Genomic DNA, 21,753 nt, shown 5'->3' with positions numbered 1-21,753 from the left:
ACCTTTCTTGCTAGGAGGTTCATGTAATTAGGCAACTCATTGCTTGTTATTTGCAAATAGTAATCCGACATGCCGTGATCGAGATGTACTTCCATGTAACTAGGCAACTCATTGCCTGTTATTGTAAATGCGAATAAACATGAATAAATGTGTCCTGTGCTCGTAAAACTCTAAAAGTAGTCGAAAGTCGTCTGTGTTTTCGCTAGCCATAGTACGAGTTTTATGAGTTGAATCGAGAAGAAGTAAGCACAATAGCTTCAACAACACCAAGAACAATTAAATCAACAGTTAAGACGTATGGAGTTGCAATAACTGAAAGATAGAGCTTCATATCACCAAATTGCTTTTCCATACGAACCAGATATTCAATACAATACCTCATGTAAATTCGTTCAAGTCATAAAAACGGACAAAGTTTGTCCGTACTGCACTGCAATGAAATTTAAAGGAGAAACTCCGAGAATGTGCTGCGCGAGCGGAAAAGTGAAGATGCCTAAATTTGAGCAGCCAAAAGAATCAGAGCATTTTTTTTCAAATGGAATTATTGATGATTCAAAACATTTCTTCATAAACAAGAAATTACAATTCCTATTTCCAGATGACTTTATTCGGCGCTAACGTTATAGCAGAGCATTTTATGCGGACATTTAAAATTCAGGGACAAATTTAGCACAGATCATTAGTCTTTGCTTCATTTCCCAGCAATAATCATCAATTTCTCCAAATCTATTTCATCGGACATGAAACTGGTCAATTGAATCCACACTGGAATCAGAAAGCATATTGTTGAGTCGTTGCGAAAAATGTTACATCACAACAATAATTTAATTTAAATGTTCAAAAGAGCGATTGATCTCATGTTTGCTAGAATACATTTATTTCCATCCCCATTCATTTCATATCAGATTGAGCCACAGCGAAGCATGGCCGGGTTTAGCTAGTTTGCCTATAACAGTTTAATTTGGATAAAGTCCTAAATTTCTATTCGATGGTACTTAAAGTTACCAAGCAAGTGGCTGTGAGGTTTGAGTCACGTAGTTGTCAGCTTGTATTCGGGAGATGGTGGGTTCTAAACCAACTGTTGGAAGCTATGAAAATGTTTTTTCCGTGGTTTTCCATTTTCACACCAGGCAAATACCTTAAATAAGGCGATGGTCGCTTCCTTTCCACTCCTAGCCCTTTCCTATCCATCGTTGCCAGAAGACCTATCTGTGTCAGTGCGACGTAAAACACATGGTACAAAAAAATATATATTTAAAGTAGCTCAAATAGGAGTTCAGCTTCGTGTCGGTAGATTTACTGCTGGGTAAGAGAACTCCTGCAGGACAAAATTCCACCACCTCGGTGTCTCCGAAAATCGGAAATGTAGTTAGTGGAACTTACAATAAAACCAATTACGTTGTTAACAATAATACTACATTTTTATTCGTTTCACGTCGCACTAGGCCTTACTCTATTGTCGGGGTTAGGACTAGGAAGGAAGCAGCCGTGGCGTTAATCAAGGTACGGGCCCTGACATTTGACTGGTGTGAAAATGGAACAGTCACCGGAAATCGTCTTCAGCTGCCGACAGTCGGGTTCGGACTCCCACAATCTCCCGAATGCAAGCTATCAGCTACACGGGCCGAACCACGTAGCCAACTTACTCGTTAACAACAAAATAATAATAATAATAATAATAATAATAATAATAATAATAATCTCATGTCCTTATCAATCTGGCACCGAGAAAGCTCTATCCGGGTTCGTTATTTTGAAGTATGCGCCAGGGCGAATGATTATTTCACGTGTGGTAGGTGTGACCTCTTAGTCATAGTCCATGCCATGCTGATGGAGTACTTGTGCTATGGCAAGGGCCAGTGTAGCTGTTCTTGGTATGTTAATTAATACTTTCACAAAACGTTGTAAATTAACATTCAAAGGACAGTGTTCATTGTACTAACCAAAGTACTAGTCTTCTGTCTAAAAGCAGTGATAATACATCAGCGCTGCATAGTTCTATATCGTTATATCCTGCTTTCGAGACCAGTCAGGTTGTGGGACAAAGTCGTTTCTTCAAGCGCTGGGACGCCTTTCCAAGTTTTAATCCCATAAATTAGTCTCACGTCGATAATAGACAGTTTTCAAATACAGAGAAAGCATATCAGATGTCCACGATGGTTTAGTATTGTTAAATACAACAGTAATACGCCTGGGATATATAACTTCATATCGGACAAAAAGACTTGGAAAAAATGAAATTGAGGTCTTTAAATGTTGTAAATTTCAAATGATGTCGAAAAGCGTCGAAATGAAGGGCATATAAAAGAACGTTACGGTAGGCTGTGTTGTCTACACGGTGGCCGTTATTTTGAACGTGACGACGCCTGTCCACAACGAGAGAAATGAAACTCAATTTGCAATGCAATCAGAAAAATAAGTTCATAGGCTAGAAATATGTTTGCTATGGGAAGAAGGAAAATATTGCACATAAAATAAACTTTTTCAATCTTCGACACTGTTGTTATACGTTAGATACTGTTGTTGTACCTCAGTAATCCTCATTTGCGGCGTTGAATGTCTTAAGATAAGCCCTATGATTCTACCTCTTGTTTTTCCAAATTTCTCTTTGATTTTTTTACCGCCTGTTCTCTATAAACATTGAAAAAGAGGGGGTAAACTGCACCTTATCTTATTCCTTTCTGCATTGCTGCTTCTTATCACTGCAGGCTAATTTTTGTACATATTGTAGATAAGTCTGATGTTAGAGGACCGAATTAAAAAGGTAAATTGCCTTTATTTTCTCTCACTGGAAATGAAGCGTGGGAGCCGAGTCACTTCGTCGCTGCTTCTGACCAAGGCGGCCGTCGTTTGAATCCCGGCCGAAGCATGTAGGATTGTTTAATGAAAAGTCACGTCCCTGTGGTTCGGATTCCACGTCCCGTGGTCATATTCGATGTCAATAGTTACGTCAAACTTCAAGCTTGCTTGCTTGCTTGCTTCCCACGGGAAAACACGCGCGAGTTGCTGTCCGTTGAAATTTATATCAAACTGGAAAGAATTCCACGCGTGTGAAGCCTTAGGTAAACGTTGATGTTAGTCAGTGATAGTTTTATGAGCGAGTGAGTTGGCCGTGTGGTTAGAGGTGCGCAGATGTGAGCTTGCATTCTGGAGATAGTGGGTTCGAGCTCCACTGTCGGCAGCCCTGAAGATGTTTTTTCCGTGGTTTCCCATTTTCACACCAGACAAATTCTGGGGCTGTACTTTAATTAAGGCAACGGCCGCTTCCTGTCTACTCCTAGCCCTCTCTTATCCCATCGACATGGCCGCCATAAGACCTAACTTTCGGTGCTACGTAAAGCTAAAAGAAGTTTGATGCTAGTCAAGCTCTGAGCCTTTAGTTGAAGCAGAAACAAAAATTGAACATGGAATCTGAAATCTGACAGATATTTTATTTAGAAATATTGTCTTCCAACGAAGGTAGCCAGTAAGACTCTCTATGCACTAATAAGTTTGTTACAGAGTAGTGTAAAACGTATAGCAATATTACCCACAATTAATTTAGACTAAAATGATGGTCCAAAATTTGGCATTACTTTTTCAGTACAGATAGCAAAATTTCGTCTTTTACATTAATGAGTACACTGAAACGCTTCCTAAATTCCTGAAATAATTTTGAAATAATTCCCCTATACTATATACTCTATTTCAGAGATTCAGTTTGTTCTCGTGTTAAGTCGTCAAACCAATCAAAGTGTTTATTGAACTTCCGTTGCGCCAATCCCGCGGATTGCGACAGCACCATTCATCACCAGTAGATTTAACAAGTCTGTCTGTTTACTGACCTCACACCTCTTGATTGCTGTGGGAAGTGAGGAGAAGAATAACAGGTCATTCATTGGGGCGTGCCTACAATTCCTGTCAGACCGAGCAAACAATCTGCAGGATATTAAATAGGTTCATACCACTAAGTTGCTCCAGTTTCGATTCTTTATTACACGCAGGAACGATTGCAATTTACAGCCTCCTAGAATAAAATTGTGCCCTATGGAAAACCAGGTCGATTGCCTTTGCTGTGACAACAACAACAACAACAACAACAACAACAAAGTTTTGCATGTCCTTCGAAAATGTTATGGAAAGCTACATTAACACTATTCTCTTCATTAAAGCAAATTCATGGAATTGTAATTCTTGACTGATCTTCAATCCCTCTAAACCTGATTTCTAATAAATAATATTTTCTTGTTTCAGGCGCCTTTCTCATTCCGTTTGCTGTGATGCTGATCTTAGAAGGCATCCCGTTGTTCCTGATCGAGCTTGGCATTGGCCAGAGGTTGCGGCTGGGATCCTTGGGCGTGTGGAACACCATTCACCCTTGGCTTGGTGGATTGGGCATCGCTAGTTGTATCGTCACGTTTTTTGTGGCGCTTTATTATAACGTAATCATTACGTGGTGTTTCTACTACCTCTTTAACTCGTTCCAGGTAAGCCTCAGCTTAATTTAAACTCTACACTCACGTTAATTAACAAATTAACTTAATGGTATGATATGTGTGCACGCTGACCCGGTGAAATTCATCCTGCGAATGCTGTTTAGATTATTATTATTTACAACTTAGAATGTTTAGTTAGTACATGGGCTATGCTTTGTGGCGTTTCTAGTTTCTTAGCAAAACAGGACCACATAACGAGTTAATAATAATAATAATAATAATAATAATAATAATAATAATAATAATAATAATAATAATATGACTAATTTGCGACTAATGTCGTCTAAAGCGCTTACATTTACAAATACTGTACCTCTCCCTTCGCCACTGGGAGGAACTACCACCACTAATTTATTTATTTATTTATTTATTTATTTATTTATTTATTTATTTATTTATTTATTTATTTATTTTGCACACTTTCGTGGTAATGATATTCCAGCAATTGTACAGATTTTAGGAAATGAAAGCACAATAAGCCTTAATTTACACTACATTTTTACAAAGAGTTTGAACCCACAAATTTTCGAGCAATTCTAGTCGTGGCAATGACATCGTCTTCTGCATGGTCTTGTAGATGTTGGAGTTGACATCCAACTTCTTCAGTCCTTCCACCAGAGTTTTAGGTATAGCAGCTGTACCGAAGGGATTATTGGCACAGTGATCACTTCTTCATAGCGCCATAGTCTTGATTATTATTTTGATTATTATTATTATTATTATTATTATTATTATTATTATTATTATTATTATTATTATTATTATTATTATTATTATTATTATTATTATTATTACTGTTCCTCTGCAGATCATTGGAAGAGCTTCGGTTTCCGGATTCCAAAATAGCGGGTTCAGATCTGGCAGAGGTAGTCTTATTTTAATTTTTAAGGGCGCGGAAAGGTCCTTTCGACACTCCATGTCGTACGATGATGGAATGTAAAAGATCTCTGACGACACACTTGATGTTCATCAGAGAAAATTAATTAAAACTCTGCTATATCGCCCAACAGAGATCCGTTCCTCTGCCAACTGAAAGAGTAAAGTGAAACAAATTGACACACAGGCAACCTCGATGGTGTCCAAAATGCCTGCACGCGGTACATGAAATCATATTATTTTTATTATTATTACATTATGTTGGCACAATCACCATTTCTTCCTCCCGCCCTCAATCGTGCCTGAACTACCGCACTAACTGAGCTGATATTTGGCATAGATATATCTCAGATTTTCAGTTAAAACACAGGCCTGCTCAAATTTTTCATTAATAAACTACGTATTTCAGAGTGGAGGTCATTAATGTGTACAGTAGATATTCACTGAACACACACATATTTTATCAGCTAAAACCCAGTCACCTCTCCCAAAATAAATCCCTCTACATGGACTTAAAAATTCAGTTTTCTACAAATGTCAAAGGCCTATACCTACATATTCTTTGTAATGGTTCTCCAGGAAATTACACTTTTACACATTAAGAGCCCCATAGACATTTATTGCCAATATCTATTACTAAAATGTGTTGTAACTTTCGGTGTAAATGCAACTTCTGCTTCCCATGGTGTTCCAATTGTAGTCCAATACAAATGGGAGAATTTAATAAAAATGGCAAATACTTGGTTCATTGTTTATAATCTTCATTCCTTGAAAGGTTTCCCTATGATAAGTGTTCAGAAGGGCTGATTATATTGTGCTAGCTTTTTTTACCCTTAAAAGAACAATTTACGAAGCCCATTACATCCCCGTAGGGCAAAAGGGCCTCCTACCATCTGGTAGGGGTAGCTCAGCTGAACTCACTGGGTGAGCTAGTCACTGTTAGTCTGTTTCTCCTATTGCGATAGTTCCCAAGCAATTAACACATATTAACAATCACTAATTATCCTTTGTTCTTATTCCAATAATCTGAACCTGAAGAAAGTTCTGACTACTTATTTTATGTCCCCAAGTCATCACTCGTCCTGATTCCAATTACTTTAAAACTAAGTATGATTCTTTCCACTTCACTCTGTCCCTTGCTGTCCTTGACCACTGATCACCAGCCACTACATTGAATTCTTGAGACCACCTCAGTAGTTGACGTCCTCTGTTTCTTTTTCCTATCCTGGGATGCCACATTGTTGCAGTTTACGCCCAACAAAACAACAGTTGCTACCAAAATATAGTGTTAAAAAATGGTTAAATTTTGATTTTGCATTTTCTGTAATATACAATTTGTTCTTTCATATTTCTTTCATAACAATGTTAAAATTTTGTATGTACTATATATTTATTTGCTCATTAGTTACGGAACTGACTGGTTTATGAAGTTGCATAAGTAATAACCAATACTAAAAATCTCCTCTTAGAGCTGGATTAAGATTGTATAAGAACCTAGGCTGAAGGCATAGTGCAGCCCCTTCCCCACTCCTTGAGGCAGAGTCCTCTGCATGAAATATCACATTCTTTTTTTAAACTCAGAAATGACTTAAAAGGTTTTGGCCTTTAATCATCCTCAGTTTGTAACAAATGAAACAAAATGTAAAAGAAATTGGAGGTGATTTGTTTGAACTGTGAGTGCTAAAACTTAAACATTGATTCCTTGAGCAGTTCATGAATATTTTAGTTAACTATGAAAGGTTTATCAATCAGTTTATGTGTGTACAATATTTGGTTTGTCTTAGTACTTATTATGTAGGTATAATAATTGTGTGGAAAAAATGGTTCATTATTATTAGTGGGCCTACAAAGACGCAATGTGCTATTGATTGAAACTTCGTGATATAAATACCATGATACTTAACCCTCAGTACTAAAGTCATATTTCAAGGACATACCACAGGGTCTCTCAAATGCCCTAAATCCCACATGCGCAGAGATTCTGTGCACAGTGCATTGGTCTCGGGGCGACTCGGCTAAGTTCAATTCAACTCTGCTCGGTTGGCGGAGCGCTGCAGAACAAGGTAGGAAGGGAAAGACAGGTGAGGCGAGCGAGACAGGCGTGGGGAAAGAGAGAGCAGAGCTATTGCTTAAACTTGAGGAGTGGGGGTCTGCACTCTGATCAACCTAGTGAAGTCGTCTTTTGGACTTTGCGCCCACAATGCACCGGTGTATGCACCCTGAGAGGCCCTGCCATACCGGTACGTACCCAGGTCCTGTCTGACAGACCTCTGTATACTTTTGCAAATTACGATTAACTGAATTCTTAAAATCGTTCCAAAACTAAACTATACATCCTGTGTCATGAAGTAACGTACACATAAACAAGAAAAATCTTATCATCATTACACCTTGAAATACCATTATGTACAAAGTTGAGGGGAGAAATACTGACCCCCAGCACATGTATCACTTAGAACAAAAATTTGTTGATGTAGTTCATTCAGTACAGAACCTTAGACAACAGAACCTTTTTGGTTAGAGTTCTGAACTGAAATAATATCAAATAGCCGTTTTTCTAGGTGCAACGATGATAGACATGTTTCATATTGAGTACTTAGTTAACAGATTATACAATTTCTTTGCAAATTTCCTCACAAAGTAAATTCAAGTCATTTGGAAAAAATATTGGAGATGATTTGTTGTTTATTCGTATAGCAAGACAAAATATGCTGCTGCTGCAATCGAAGGATCTGACTCAATGTTGAAGATTACTTTCAACAAACTAAGTTCACATTCTTGATCACTAATGCTTATAGCTCATCACTGCATCTTGGAGGGTATTTAGGGGTCGTAGTAAGGATGTAAAGGAGAAGAAAAGAAAAAAGGGTTTTCAGTGTAGAACGAAAAGTCTCTGGTAAGACCCAACTAGAGTATGGTTCTAGTGTATGGGACCCTCACCAGGATTACTTGATTCAAGAACTGGAAAAAATCCAAAGAAAAGCAGTTCAATTTGTTCTGGGTGATTTCCAACAAAAGGGTAGCGTTACAAAAATGTTGCAAAGTTTGGGCTGGGAAGACTTGGGAGAAAGGAGACGAGCTGTTTGACTAACTGGTATGTTCCGAGCTGTCAGTGGAGAGATGGCATAAAATGACATCAGTAGATGAATAAGTTTGAGTGGTGTCTTTAAAAGTAGGAAAGATCACAAAATTTGAAGATAAAGTTGGAATTCAAGAGGACAAATTGGGGCGAATATTAGTTTGTAGGAAGGGGAGTTAGGGATTGGAATAAGTGATCAAGGGGGATGTTCAATAAATTTCCAATTTCTTTGCAATTATTTAAGAAAAGGCTAGGAAAGCAACAGGTAAGGAATCTGCCACCTGGGCAACTGCCCTAAATGCAGATCAGGATTGATTGATTGATCCCTAATTACACTTTCAAACTTTTCATATTCCAACTCAGGAAACCATAGCGTAATGCTGATCCCCACATCCGGTCTGGCAGACTATGCAAAAACTACAAAATATTGCAAAACACACTATGTAGCAACTTACAGTAAACTGCTGCTGTTCCTCAACAACATACACACCAGTAATAGATTAAAGAACATGCGGCTTTCTTCCAGTTGCTGTAAAGGAAAGAAACTATCACTGTTACCACCCCCCACTGTACGGTCTTGCAGACCAGTCCTGGGTACTCGCTGGTTAAGAATAAACATTAAAAATCCTTTATTGGACTTGAGACTGTTACAGATAGCTACTTTCCCTTCATTTCTTATTCTAATCTGTTAGGATGAGAATAGTAAATGCACCAATTCAAAAATTTGTGTATTCAAAATTGTTATTAATAGTGAACATGTTTAACTTGTGAATATTATCAGTTTAAAAAAAATGTTATTTGCATTTACTTTTTGTGGTTCAGGCCCCTAAATCTGGCCCTGTCTACTGTCTCATAATACAACTGGACATTTTAAAGACATATTTTCCTTGCTTTAATACTTTCAGAGCCCTTTGCCATGGGGTGAATGTCCGCAAATTAACGGTACGATTGTGGCAGAGTGTGAGAAGTCGTCTGAGACAGCCTACTTCTGGTATCGCACTACACTCGATGCAGCACCCTCAATGGAAGATAGTGGTGGTCTCAAATGGTGGATCGTCATCCTTCTCCTGCTTGCATGGATTGTTGTGTTCTTCATCGTTATGAAGGGCATTCAGTCTTCGGGAAAGGTTTGGAATCTACCTAAATAAGTTAATGTAAAAGTCTTAATAATTTTCCCTTTTCTTACTTCATCCCTGTTAAAATAGTTATTGGATATATTGTTTTTCTGGTAGTCGTAAGTCATGAAAGTTACTTGTGATGAGACAAGTCTGTTTATAATAAATTATGAGAATAATAATGCAAGTAAGTGCATTGTCAAAATTGATTGTAGAATTCCAGCATTGTTGGGTGAGCAATAAAAGATGTGATTTGTGGCCATTCTCTTGGGAATACCTGCAATTAAATTTTTAAAAAAATATATTTTGACAGGTCATTGTCAGGTCTTCTGTTTCTCCTTCAACCTAAAATTTGTAACAATGATACTCAAAAACATTTTAACAGTTAAAGTTTAGAATTCATTATTTGGTGTGATTCTTAATATTTTTAAGAAGTTATCTGAAATAAATTTACATCCTCAGAATTTAAAATGTGTAGGGTATAGAAAAACTTTGTTGCGTAAATTAAAGGAGTGTTAGACTATACAAGTACAAGTATTTTGAATATAGGAGCCACAAGTCTGTGGTGCTTACTTTTGGCACTATGCGCGCTTAAAGATTTCAGATCGGGTGCCAACCTCCCAGGCACTAGAGCGTAAGCGTGACACACTGCTTGCTTTAGGTTCACATTTTAGCTGCGGACAGTGGAGAGGAACAAACTGACAGAACCTCAGAGCAGAGGCTTAAAATGTCTCCTTCCAAGTTGGCGGCACAATTCACATTGATTCGCTTATTTGTTGGAAAATTCTCGCCGCTTCTCGGACATGATGAGCAGAAATGGGAACGGACAGACAGGAGGACACAAGGAAGACTGAAGGGAGGTTGTGCGGACAGCGCCTCAGCAGAAACAGTGTGGCTCATTAATGCTGGAGAGTCTGGGAGGTAGGCAGCCAAAATTAATCACCGCAGACCAATGGCTCCTAAGTTCACAATATTTGTATTTAATTTACAAAACAAAGCTTTCTGCACCCTGTATATTTGGTACAAAATTTAATTCATAATGAAGAATATCATGCTCCACCATCTTTCTTTTAGGAATGGATTTTATTTGTGTCAATTACATCAGGTCTCGAAGTAGGCAATCTCGGAGAGAATAGGTAAGAGCACATATTACGATTAACACAGTGGCAACAACAAAAAAGGCAAGGCCAGTGTCCACATCTTCACAAAGTTGGGCTTACGAACCCCCATTCATCTTCATCCGTTCCTTCTTGCTCAGTGAGGGGAGACAGACCTTCAGTCTTGATGAGGGAATTGTGGAATAAAAAGAAAGCTTTGTAAATACAGGAAAATAGGAAGAGAAAAAGGTAGATGAGGGGGCAGACTCTGAAAGGCTAGAAGCAGAGGAGAAACAAAGTCAGGAAAAGGAACTCATTGGGTCAGTACAGGGAAAGGAAATAAGAGAGAAGAAAGTGATAATCTTTCGGTACACAACGTTATTCACTACCTGTTCTTTCCTTTTGATTACTTAGAAAGAAATCATCAATATAAATCACATTAGTAAAAGTATATTTATATGATTTATGTAAGATGTCACTGCCATGCTACAACCAAGGGAAAACAAGAGACATTTGTCTCAACAGGTCTGCCTACCAGTGCCTGTACTTTATTTAGCAAATTTAAGATCCTTAGGACATGGTAACTTTAAGATATATTTTCATTTACTTTTTTCCTGACGAGATGGATGGCACCAAGTTAATGCTTTTTGAGCTGTGATTCATATTGTTAACTCTGATTATTTCCTATGCTTAAAATATTCTTAGTTTGCATGCTTTCCATATAGTTTTAAGATGTGTAGTAATATGTGTGCATGTGGGAGTGAAATTACTATCTATCTGAGAGAGAGAGAGAGAACCTTGTTGCAATTATATTTCTAAATGAATTATTCTGCCATTGTAATTTTTGTCCTTTTCTTTCTTTGTTGATATAAACCTATATCATATTTATAATACTGTATGCCAGTGTGAACCTTTCTATGGCCAAATTGAAAGAATGATAAGGACCTTAAACAAAGTGGATGTTGATGTATTTCATCACTGCATGTGCAAAACCTCTTCCTGTCCATTATTTCCCTTAAGACTCAACACGCCTCCCAGCCACATATGGATATTCAGTCCATCAGAACAATTTTCATACGTGTAAAGTAAAATGAACCTTACTGTACCGTACTGTAGGAACGTATGTCTCTATGGCATATTTATGCACTCTTACAGTATTATGTTTTTAAGTTTCGTTTTCCTTTCTGTATATGCATAGGAAAATCAACACAACAAAAATTGTTCTGAGGGACTGCATATCCATATGTGGTTGAGAGACATGGCCGGTCTTAAGGAGAATAATGGATAGAAGGGCATTGTGGGATATGAGGTTTTGCGCAGCGACAATTTAATTGCTCATTGTCTGATTTGAGAAATCACTTGCACAATTTCCATACATGATTTCTTCTTTCCTGCAGGCCTACTCAGTTGTAGGTACTGTAATCTGTAGAGGTTTTGTAAGAAAGAAAATAACTCTAGTTCCTTTTCTTACCTTTCTTTTTGCCTTGTATTATTTTGTAATGCAGAAAATGCTATTTGAATAAAGTGTATATATGTATTTTGATATATGCAAATATATCACAAAGAATTCAGACTCTAGCATAAAACTTTTTAATTGTCATTACACTTCATCAATTTTAAATTTTTTACTAGAATTTAAGTATAAATTAGCTTTGTTTATTTAAATTCATTCATTCCTATGTTTATTTCAAAGCTTGTCCACTAATCCATTGATTTCTTGCAGGTTGTGTACTTCACCTCCATGTTTCCATACATCGTTCTCACTATCTTCTTTGTGAAAGGCATGACATTAAAAGGAGCTGGTGCAGGTCTCATACATATGTACACTCCAAAGGTAAATTTGATTGGAAAATTTCTATTTTATTGTTACTTATGCAATCACTACAGTATGTTTGAGAAGATTTCTACTGAAATAGTCATTACATTAAAGGTTAAATTCAGATTATCAGACAAGGTTCTCTATTTTCTTCTTTAGTCATAAATGTCAGCATGGTTATAACTTTTGCACTTCACCAAAATATTGGATAAAACTTTTGTTTATCTATCTTTTCTCCTATGTCATTATTAGAGTTCTTACACTCTCAGTGTACTTTCTCAATCACAATAGAGAAATGGGAAAGTTAATATCCACCTTTTCAATACAATATATTACGTGAAGGTTTACATTTAAAACATCACGTTTATTTACATTTGGTACCGGTTTCGACAATGTTTGATGTCATCATCAGCCAGGACAACTATACAAAGATATATTACATTAATCGTGACTCCTACAGTAATATTACATTACTAGTATTGAATATAAACATGAATATAATTAAAAAGTATATACATATATAAGCTGACAGTCAGTGCGATAAAAGATTGTTTTTTATAAAGTGTACACCTTAGTATTTTAGTTAAAAAAGGAGAAAGTAATGAAAGTGAAGTATAATGATCAGCTTTTAGTGACATATTTGTCTGTTGAACAGTAGGGTTATGTTTATGAAGGCTTTGTAGCCATGTTTAACATTATAAAAGAAGTAAACACATGCTTAGTTCTGAGTGTTTCTACATAAAAATATGTACAGTAAAATCTAGAAAGTATTCGAATGTGGCTTGAGCTTGGACTTAATAGATTGGATGTCACAGCACGTTGATGTTGGCATATAAGGATGTCCGTTGGTAGATTCAGTGTATAAGTTTTTTACTCTAATTTTGTATGTTTATATCATATTAGTGGATAGAGCATTTTGGATTAAGTGCAGTTCTGTTGTGATGGTATTGAAGAGATTCTTGTGCTTTGAGTTGCGAGTACATAGGTTGTTCAAGAAAGCTCTTGAACCAAGACGGAACCTCGGATGCCAAGCCAGTATTAGTCCATTGGTTCCTCTCTGACACATCTAATACTGGCTTGGCTTCCGAGGTTCCGTCTTGGTTCAAGAGCTTTCTTGAACAACCTATGTACTCGCAACTCAAAGCACAAGAATCTCTTCAATACCATCACAACAGAACTGCACTTAATCCAAAATGCTCTATCCACTAATATGATATAAACATACAAAATTAGAGTAAATAACTTATACATTGAATCTACCAACGGACATCCTTATATGCCAACATCAACGTGCTGTGACATCCAATCTATTAAGTCCAAGCTCAAGCCACATTCGAATACTTTCTAGATTTTACTGTACATATTTTTATGTAGAAACACTCATAACTAAGCATGTGTTTACTTCTTTTATAATGTTGAACATCGCTACAAAGCCTTCATAAACATAACCCTACTGTTCAACAGACAAATATGTCACTAAAAGCTGATCATTATACTTCACCTTCATTACTTTCTCCTTTTTGAACTAAAATACTAAGGTGTACACCTTATAAAAACAATCTTTTATTGCACTGACTGTCAGCTTATATATGTATATACTTTTTAATTATATTCATGTTTATATTCAATACTAGTAATGTAATATTACTGGAGGAGTCACAATTAATATAATATATCTTTGTATAGTTGTCCTGGCTGATGATGACATCAAACATTGTCGAAACCGGTACCAAATGTAAATAAACGTGATGTTTTAAATGTAAACCTTCACGTAATATATTGTATTGAAAAGGTGGATATTAACTTTCTCATTTCTCTATTGTGAATCTTGATTCAGTACGGAACCTGAAGAATGAAATTCTTAATGTTAAATACTTTCTCAATCAATCAATCAATCAATCAATCAATCAATCAATCTGCATTTAGAGTTGTCGTCCAGGTGGCAGATTCTCTGAACTTTATATTTTTTTCCACCTAGTAAGTATCTAGGTTAATGGCCGAGAAGATTCGTCGTGCTGACCACACAACACCTCGTAATCTGCAGGCCTTCGGGCTGAGCAGCGGTCACTTGGTAGGCCAAGGCCCTTCAAGGGCTGTAGTGCCATGGGGTTTGGTTTGATTTGGTTTGGTTAGTATCTAGGTGCTATTCCATTATTTATTACCTAGGTAGCCATGTTTGTAACCCCCTTATACCTCTCTAATAGTTGTTAAAGTATGTTTCTTTAACTATGTTCAGGAAAAGTGTCTATATATGAGAGATAATGTTTATCTTTCTTTTCCCCTATGTCATTAAGAGAGTTCTTACACTCTCAGTGTACTCCAATCAATCAATCAATCAGTCAGTAGTCAGTCAGTCAATCAATCTGCATTTAGGGTTGTCGTCCAGGTGGCCAATTTTACAGTATGAAAAAATTCCATTGATAAGTCACTGATAATTTCTGTCACTCCTGACAAGTTATTATTTTGTACAGTTATTGCAGCAGTAATGCCATCTAGGGGAGATGAGACAGAACATACCTCAGCTAACATCATTTGGTGATTTATGTTATCATTGATCAGTATTAGGGGCTTTGGACATCGTAGATCACTACGACTTAACAATATTTCTATGTCAGGGAAGCTCATCCCTGTTCACTTATGATAACAAAAGAGAGCTTGTAAAAGCAAGCATGCAGTGTGCAGTGCATCTAAGCTTTCGTACCAAATGTGCACTACTGGCGCATTAACGAGCGTTATAATATGCCTTGCCGGTTTCAAAAGTTTTATTCACATTCGATCCACCTTCATATTTAGCTAGCCAACGGTCGTAGCCGTGTTGAAACATCGGATCCCGTGAGATCTCCGAAGTTAAGCAACATTGGGCGTGGTCAGAAGTTGGATGGGTTGCCACGTGCTGTTGGTGGGGGGCTAAGGGAATGGAGGAGCGGAAAGGAACTGGCCACCCTACCGCACGTAAACTCCGGCTCAGGAACACCTCTGCGGAGGTTCCGACCTGCCTTCGGGCAGAATAACCCTTATCTTACCATATTTAGCTACTGACATAATTTCATTATTTACTACCTGCTATTAGATATTTTTGTATGTCTGAAATGAAACAGTTTTTGGAATCATCACTTTGTAAACCATTCATTTATAATTTATAAATACAAATAACCAAAATATAAACAAATTCCAAATAAATTATCTCTTGCCTTTTATACTGTATTTATTTATCCAATTGAAAATTGACAATAAAGAAAAATTCATAAGAACATATTATCCAGGGTTTAGTATTAAGGGCATGCAAACAGGGCTAGGTGAGTATCAAAACGGCATGAAACCATAGGAATTTCTGTTTAAAGTCGGGTAATTTAAGGAACACTATTCTGACATTTAAGTGATACACAAAGAACCTTCTTTTCCCCTCTCTTGTAAAGTTGGCAAATCTCAGATGTAAATTTTTTTGAGTTTGCTAATGAAATGCAGTATACATTACCATTATATCTAAGATAACTTGTGGCATTCCTGAGAGAGAATGAAATAGAGAATCTTATTAACTGTCACTTTATATTGATACACTTTCATTAAGAACTGCTTTTTATAGTATATTAGATAAATGAAAACAAAATATGCTCTCCGGTGAGATCATTTTTTGTTAAAACATTTAAATTCAATGCAACTTTTAAATTATCATTCATTCTTAGATATGTACACATTCAGTACTCCAATAAGCTGTCATAAAATCATGTATTTAACAAGTATATTAAAGTTTTCAATTATAAAATCACATTAAGTTTGTTATCAAATTTTTGTTTTTAAGTCTTGATAGCAAACTTCTGTGACATAATAACTGAAGACATATTTATTTTTCTGCCTCAAATGTAATTAGCCTGCTTCACAAACAGAGAATTCAAGGGAGTCAGAGAATGGGATGTGTGCAGTCTATCGTAAGTTCTTATACAGCAAGAACAGATAAAAGAAACAAGCAGTTCTGCACCTAAGGTATTGGTGTATTTGCAGGGCAAGTCACCAAGCAAAACACTGTGAAAATCATTGTAACTTCAGTAGTTACTGTTAAATTTTAAGTTTCCTGAAAGGAAACTAAATAAAAACTTATTAACTTTTAAAAACCAGCCGGATTGAAACAATCACACGTCACGGCGCCTGTATGTTTGGATGATAATTTCTCACCAGTGTTTTACCTCTTGGGGAAGTGTATCATGTATTTAGCTTGGAAGACCAAACAGGTAAGTGTGGTCCATATGAAGAGAGAGAACGAGAAAAATCCCGAAGATGAAAGACCGGGTGGAATCGCTAATCAGACAAGGAGGATGATATCATCTCTCTTTCACTTCAGGTAGAAAAGCTTCTGGACCCAACTGTATGGCTAGATGCCGCCACACAAGTGTTCTACTCGTTTGGGCTCGCCTTTGGTTCTCTCATAGCATTTGGAAGTTATAACCCACCCAAGAACAACTGTGTTCGTGATGTCATTCTGGTTTCAATCACCAATGCTTTCACAGCCATCTATGCCAGCGTCGTCATCTTCGCCATCCTCGGTTTCAAGGCCATGACCAATGTTGAGAAATGCATGGACAAGTGAGTGTTATTTTGAATACAAGAGGAAAGTAATAAGAGTTTCATTAAAAATACAAAAAAAGGAAACAGAGTGGTAGAGGGATCAGTTTACACATTTTATGGACATGGAACCCTGGTTGCAGGTGAAGCGAGCATATCACAGAAGTAAAAGAGTATTTTTAAGACAGCTAAAATCACAAAGAAAACTTCTTTTGAGTACAATTCTAGGGTCATCCTATATTTACTTAGTTTTCTTTCTTGAAGAAACAAGGGTTATCTAAAGAGTTTTGGTCTTTTGGAACCTATGTTCTTATCTCTTGGTTTAGACTGTTCTCTGTTTATCCTTGATTGATGACCATACCTTATGATATGTCTGTGATATGCATTGCAAACCTTAACTCTCATATCTTAAAATTGTGGATTTGATCTGTTGCCTTTTACCAACCTGTCTCTCTAGCATCTGAATGAGATATCAGAAGCAGCATCATGCGGTAGTCTAGCTCTGCCTGTAGAAGCAGTGTAATACTTGTCCAAACTAACCAAATAATGCAATGCTTCGTTATAAAACTGCTTGCTTTTCTTATGTGCAATTTGATGTTAAGAAATAAGTTATTTATAATGTTTGTTGCAGATTTATTTTTCTCAGTTAAGTATAGAGAAAGCAAAATGGAAGGACAGATCACTATTGGAAGCAAATATACAATAGATTATAGAGACATTTTGACTTTATAAAGATGGACTGACAAATCAAGTCCTCTGCGTCCTGACCCTTAGAGGAGTTGAATATAAAAGCTTCAGCACTAAGAGGGATAGAGTGATTAGCCCTATGCCTAGTCACCCATATCCTAACTTACATGAATGTCAGTTCCCATGTCACTTTTTCCTGTTCATTTTTCTCTATGCTTAACACTGTCAGTTTAATTCCTTTACCATGTGAATGTCTCTTGTAATATATGTAAGCATAAGATCACACTTCTCTCTTGCATTAAACAGCAACATTTATCCTGAAAGGTACTGGATGATTTTCATTCATTACAACCATGAGCACATACTAATTTGCATGTTTTCTTTTCATTCACTATAGGAACCGTGTTATACTATCAAACATGGGTTTCAATGCAACTGGCGACGCCTACGACGGCATCATGTCGAACTTCACTGAACAGTACAATGAAACTACGCTCGAGAAGAAATATGGACTAGAAGTATGCAGTTTGGAGAAGCAACTTGATGAGGTAATAGAAGTGTCACGATTCTTCTATGCGTTGTCTGGCTCCTTGTCTAAATTGTCAGATTAGTGGCCTTCATTTCAGAGGGCCCTGGGTCCAATTCCCAACCACGTTGAGGATTTTAATGTTTTACTGTCCCCAACATACCTGCCAAATCATTCACCACACACTACACTATCCTCCACCACAATCATTAGTCTGCATGGTATCAAATGACTGAAAACTAATATGTGATATTACCTCAAACTTTTATGCTGATTCCAGAATTGTTTTCAGTTTTCTCCTATCACATATATATATTGCTGTGCCAGTAGGTAATGAGTTTATTGGAGGGAAATAAATCAATTCTCGGAGGGAAATTCCCCAGTAAAGACCTGTAAACCTTTAGGTTGTTACACATGTTGATGCTAGTTGTTATTATGGAACCTTAAAAGTGTTATTTTTCTCACAGGCTTGATAATTATGTATATTTAAGACAGTATTAGTAAAACAGTTCCCACGTTACTAAAAATGGCTTTCACGGCCGTAGATCTTACGATCACAGTAATAGAACCAGCTTTTTGATGGTTATGCCGTGTGCGTTTGCAAAGTTTCGCCCAGACGTGCCATTTGGGCTCATCACTTGGATTGGCACGCCCCTCCAAGACTCTGCTTAGCAGTGGCAAACCAACTGTGTGGTCCTGCCATGTTAGCAGATAGGGATTGCTAACCTGCTAAAGGAGAAGTGAATTCTCTGTTGTTTGTAAAAATAGTAAATTCACAAAATAAATTAGCGGAGTTCTGTAGAGTATTTTTTAAATGTTTTTTGAATAAAATCTCACCTTGTGCGAAGTGGTATTAGAGTACATTTGTGCGCTCAGAAATTAAAATCGTCAAAATATTACTTCCTATTTTGTGTAAAAACCTGACGTGATTGTCAAAAGTGGAAGTTATTTCTAGAATCAGCATTAAAAAAATTGATTCTAGAACACCTAATTTTAACAAATATTATGAAAAAAAGTTTTAACATGTGGACTAGTGTAATAGCCTGTTCTCCATACACAGCAGAAGCCACCCACCATCGCTGGAGGGTCCGCCTTACAAAGGTTGCACGAGGCTAGCAATAGCCACATGAAATTATTATTTACTCCATGTATTGTGCCAAGGAGAAACTCTTATCATCAAAATGAAGATTCACACATGAAATGCATGTTTTTATTGGCACATTAGACTGCAGAAAATTTATTTTAATTACATTTTGAAAGATGAATAACAGAACTGACTTGAAGAGTATTTTGAATCTTTTTACAGTTTATGAAAGATATAAGTATATTTAATTTTTACACTTTTTTTTGTAACATTTAGATGTAATGGTGAAAAATTGTTTCAAAACAAAACACATTGAAGGTAAGAGGGTCATTATATTATCTCTTATCAGTACTTCTTCTCTTCATAACAACAACAAGAACACTGACCTGTTAGGACAACTGCTGCCCAACCAAGTGAGCTGCAGACAATGGAGTGGCATATGGTCACTGTAATGATATCTTCAACTTTCATGACTTGATCCGCTACCTCTCACATCTGATAGTTTCTCATTTAGTCTTGTGAGGTGGAGTGGAGCCTGTTGCACCCCTCAGGGCTGGCCAAGGCTTCTAAACACAGATTACCTCCCCTTGTGGAAATGTCACTTTTTCTAACTAAATTGTCTCTCGCCCATTTGGGAGGATTCCATCTTCTTTGGTACCCCAGTTGTTGTTTTCTTTTTTCTTCTTCTTTTCTTTAATTGTGGTATGTGAGAATGGAGAATGTCTATTTTCTGTAATATTACATACCAGCTATTGATACCTCCACCAATTGTTCATAATTGCCCAGAAAGCCATTAATCACTTCAGAAAAGATCTTCCAGGACATCAGTTCCTATCTCTAGGACCTTTTCTTTCTTTAAATATTCCCCCTTTCATGTCTCTCAGATAGTGTGAAAACTGTTTTTTGTCATTGAAAGACTGACTTGGCCATCCATGGTCATCAGAAAGTGCTTCATGAAACCTAATTTAGAGGAGGCAAATGTATTACATTAGGCTATATTGTCCTGGAATATGATGTTCTCTCTGGGTGACCCCATCTCCTTTTTTTCTCTTAAAATTTACAGGACAAAACTACAAGGGAGGTAAATACATGGGTATTATGCAACTACAAAAAGTAAGGCATAAAATTGAGATATACAATTTCAAAAACTTCATTTATTTTTCAAATTAATACTTAAAAGCACAAAATCTCCAATAACACAAAATTTGAACAGTTGTGAGAATTTTTCTTCAAACACCACATCATGTTCAGATTCAGAAGCGGTGGCAGTACGGGTGAACTTGATCTTGGGGTCAACACTAGCAACACAAACGCCGCATAATAAATATCAGGCATACAATGTGTGCGAATCAAAATTAGATTATTAAGTGCATAAATAAAATCAACATACTATCCTTTGCTCTCTACAGCTTTCTTTGAAAGCCGTACTTCATCATCGGAGTTGTTTGTATCCATTGCGCCATCCCATGACATCATCCTCCAAGCCATCCATCACATTAGGTATCCTGGTCTTATTGAAGCTTTTTACAACAATGTCTAAAGTGATCAGATTCTAAGCTCAAAGAATCCAAGAGCACAACAGCTCAATGCTGCCCCTTTTTGTCAATTCGAAGGAACCAGATTCTATCCATTACCCATAAAATCGGTGAAGATGATCTTTGAATGGTTTATTCACCGAGACGTCTAGTTGCTGTAAAATTGAGGTGAGCCCGCTTGCACAGTGTCGTATCCCCGCCAATAGGTGAGATGCCAAGCGGTGAGTGGAATCACCTGATGGCTAACAACAGTACAAAAAACGTAAGGGATATAAGATGGTAATTTATAGGCGTTAGGTAAGTTGGTTGTTAAGAGTTGAAACTCATATGATTTCCTATATATGTGCGTATATTAACAGATGATGTACAAAGAATATACACGTACAATTGAAGTCGGTCACTTAGTGTGACGTACTGGAACTAGCCTTCCTCAGAACGGCTACTCCAAGTAAATGCAAGTGGACTCTAAAGCATTAGAGTACCACTGAAATGCTAAAGCGATGTAAAAACAGAGTATCGTGGAGTCTCGCAGAGATTCCTCAAGCTTTAAGTTGCCAGCTACAATAAAACCCAGAAGAACTAGGGCTTAAGTCGAGAATCAAAGTATGAATGATGAATACCAAGTGTTAGCACCACCGTTCAACTTGATCTACTAAGAAATAGCGAAGTAGCGAGACCTCTTGGAGAATCGATCACGATTCCCTGACAAGAGCGGAAGGCAAGGCTTCCAAAGCGAAGACTAATGCAATAAGACACTTGTTCCTTCAATTACATACGTATTTAAATAAACTAGCAATTGATATGAGGGTCTCCCCTCCTCTTAGATAAAGCATTTCTGGCTTTCCATTGGTTCTACTACCTCCCCCATGTATCACAACTCCCACGCTATGCACGTGGCAATATTTA

General features: G+C 37.0%; 1 protein-coding gene across 1 annotated transcript in view; it reads left to right on the top strand.

Moving 5' to 3' along the window:
- The window catches only part of LOC136876317 (sodium- and chloride-dependent transporter XTRP3), a 385,847-nt gene that overhangs the window by 289,454 nt on the left and 74,640 nt on the right, over nt 1–21,753 (top strand). Inside the window, exons 2-6 of the mRNA XM_067150163.2 lie at nt 4,234–4,466; nt 9,336–9,557; nt 12,366–12,476; nt 16,795–17,036; nt 18,100–18,250. Of these exons, the coding sequence (XP_067006264.1) occupies nt 4,234–4,466; nt 9,336–9,557; nt 12,366–12,476; nt 16,795–17,036; nt 18,100–18,250 (959 nt within the window). The remainder of the gene's footprint in view (nt 1–4,233; nt 4,467–9,335; nt 9,558–12,365; nt 12,477–16,794; nt 17,037–18,099; nt 18,251–21,753) is intronic.

This window comes from Anabrus simplex, chromosome 6 (assembly GCF_040414725.1).
Source record: "Anabrus simplex isolate iqAnaSimp1 chromosome 6, ASM4041472v1, whole genome shotgun sequence".
Classification (NCBI taxonomy): domain Eukaryota; kingdom Metazoa; phylum Arthropoda; class Insecta; order Orthoptera; family Tettigoniidae; genus Anabrus; species Anabrus simplex.
This window is presented reverse-complemented; position numbering and strand designations above follow the sequence as displayed.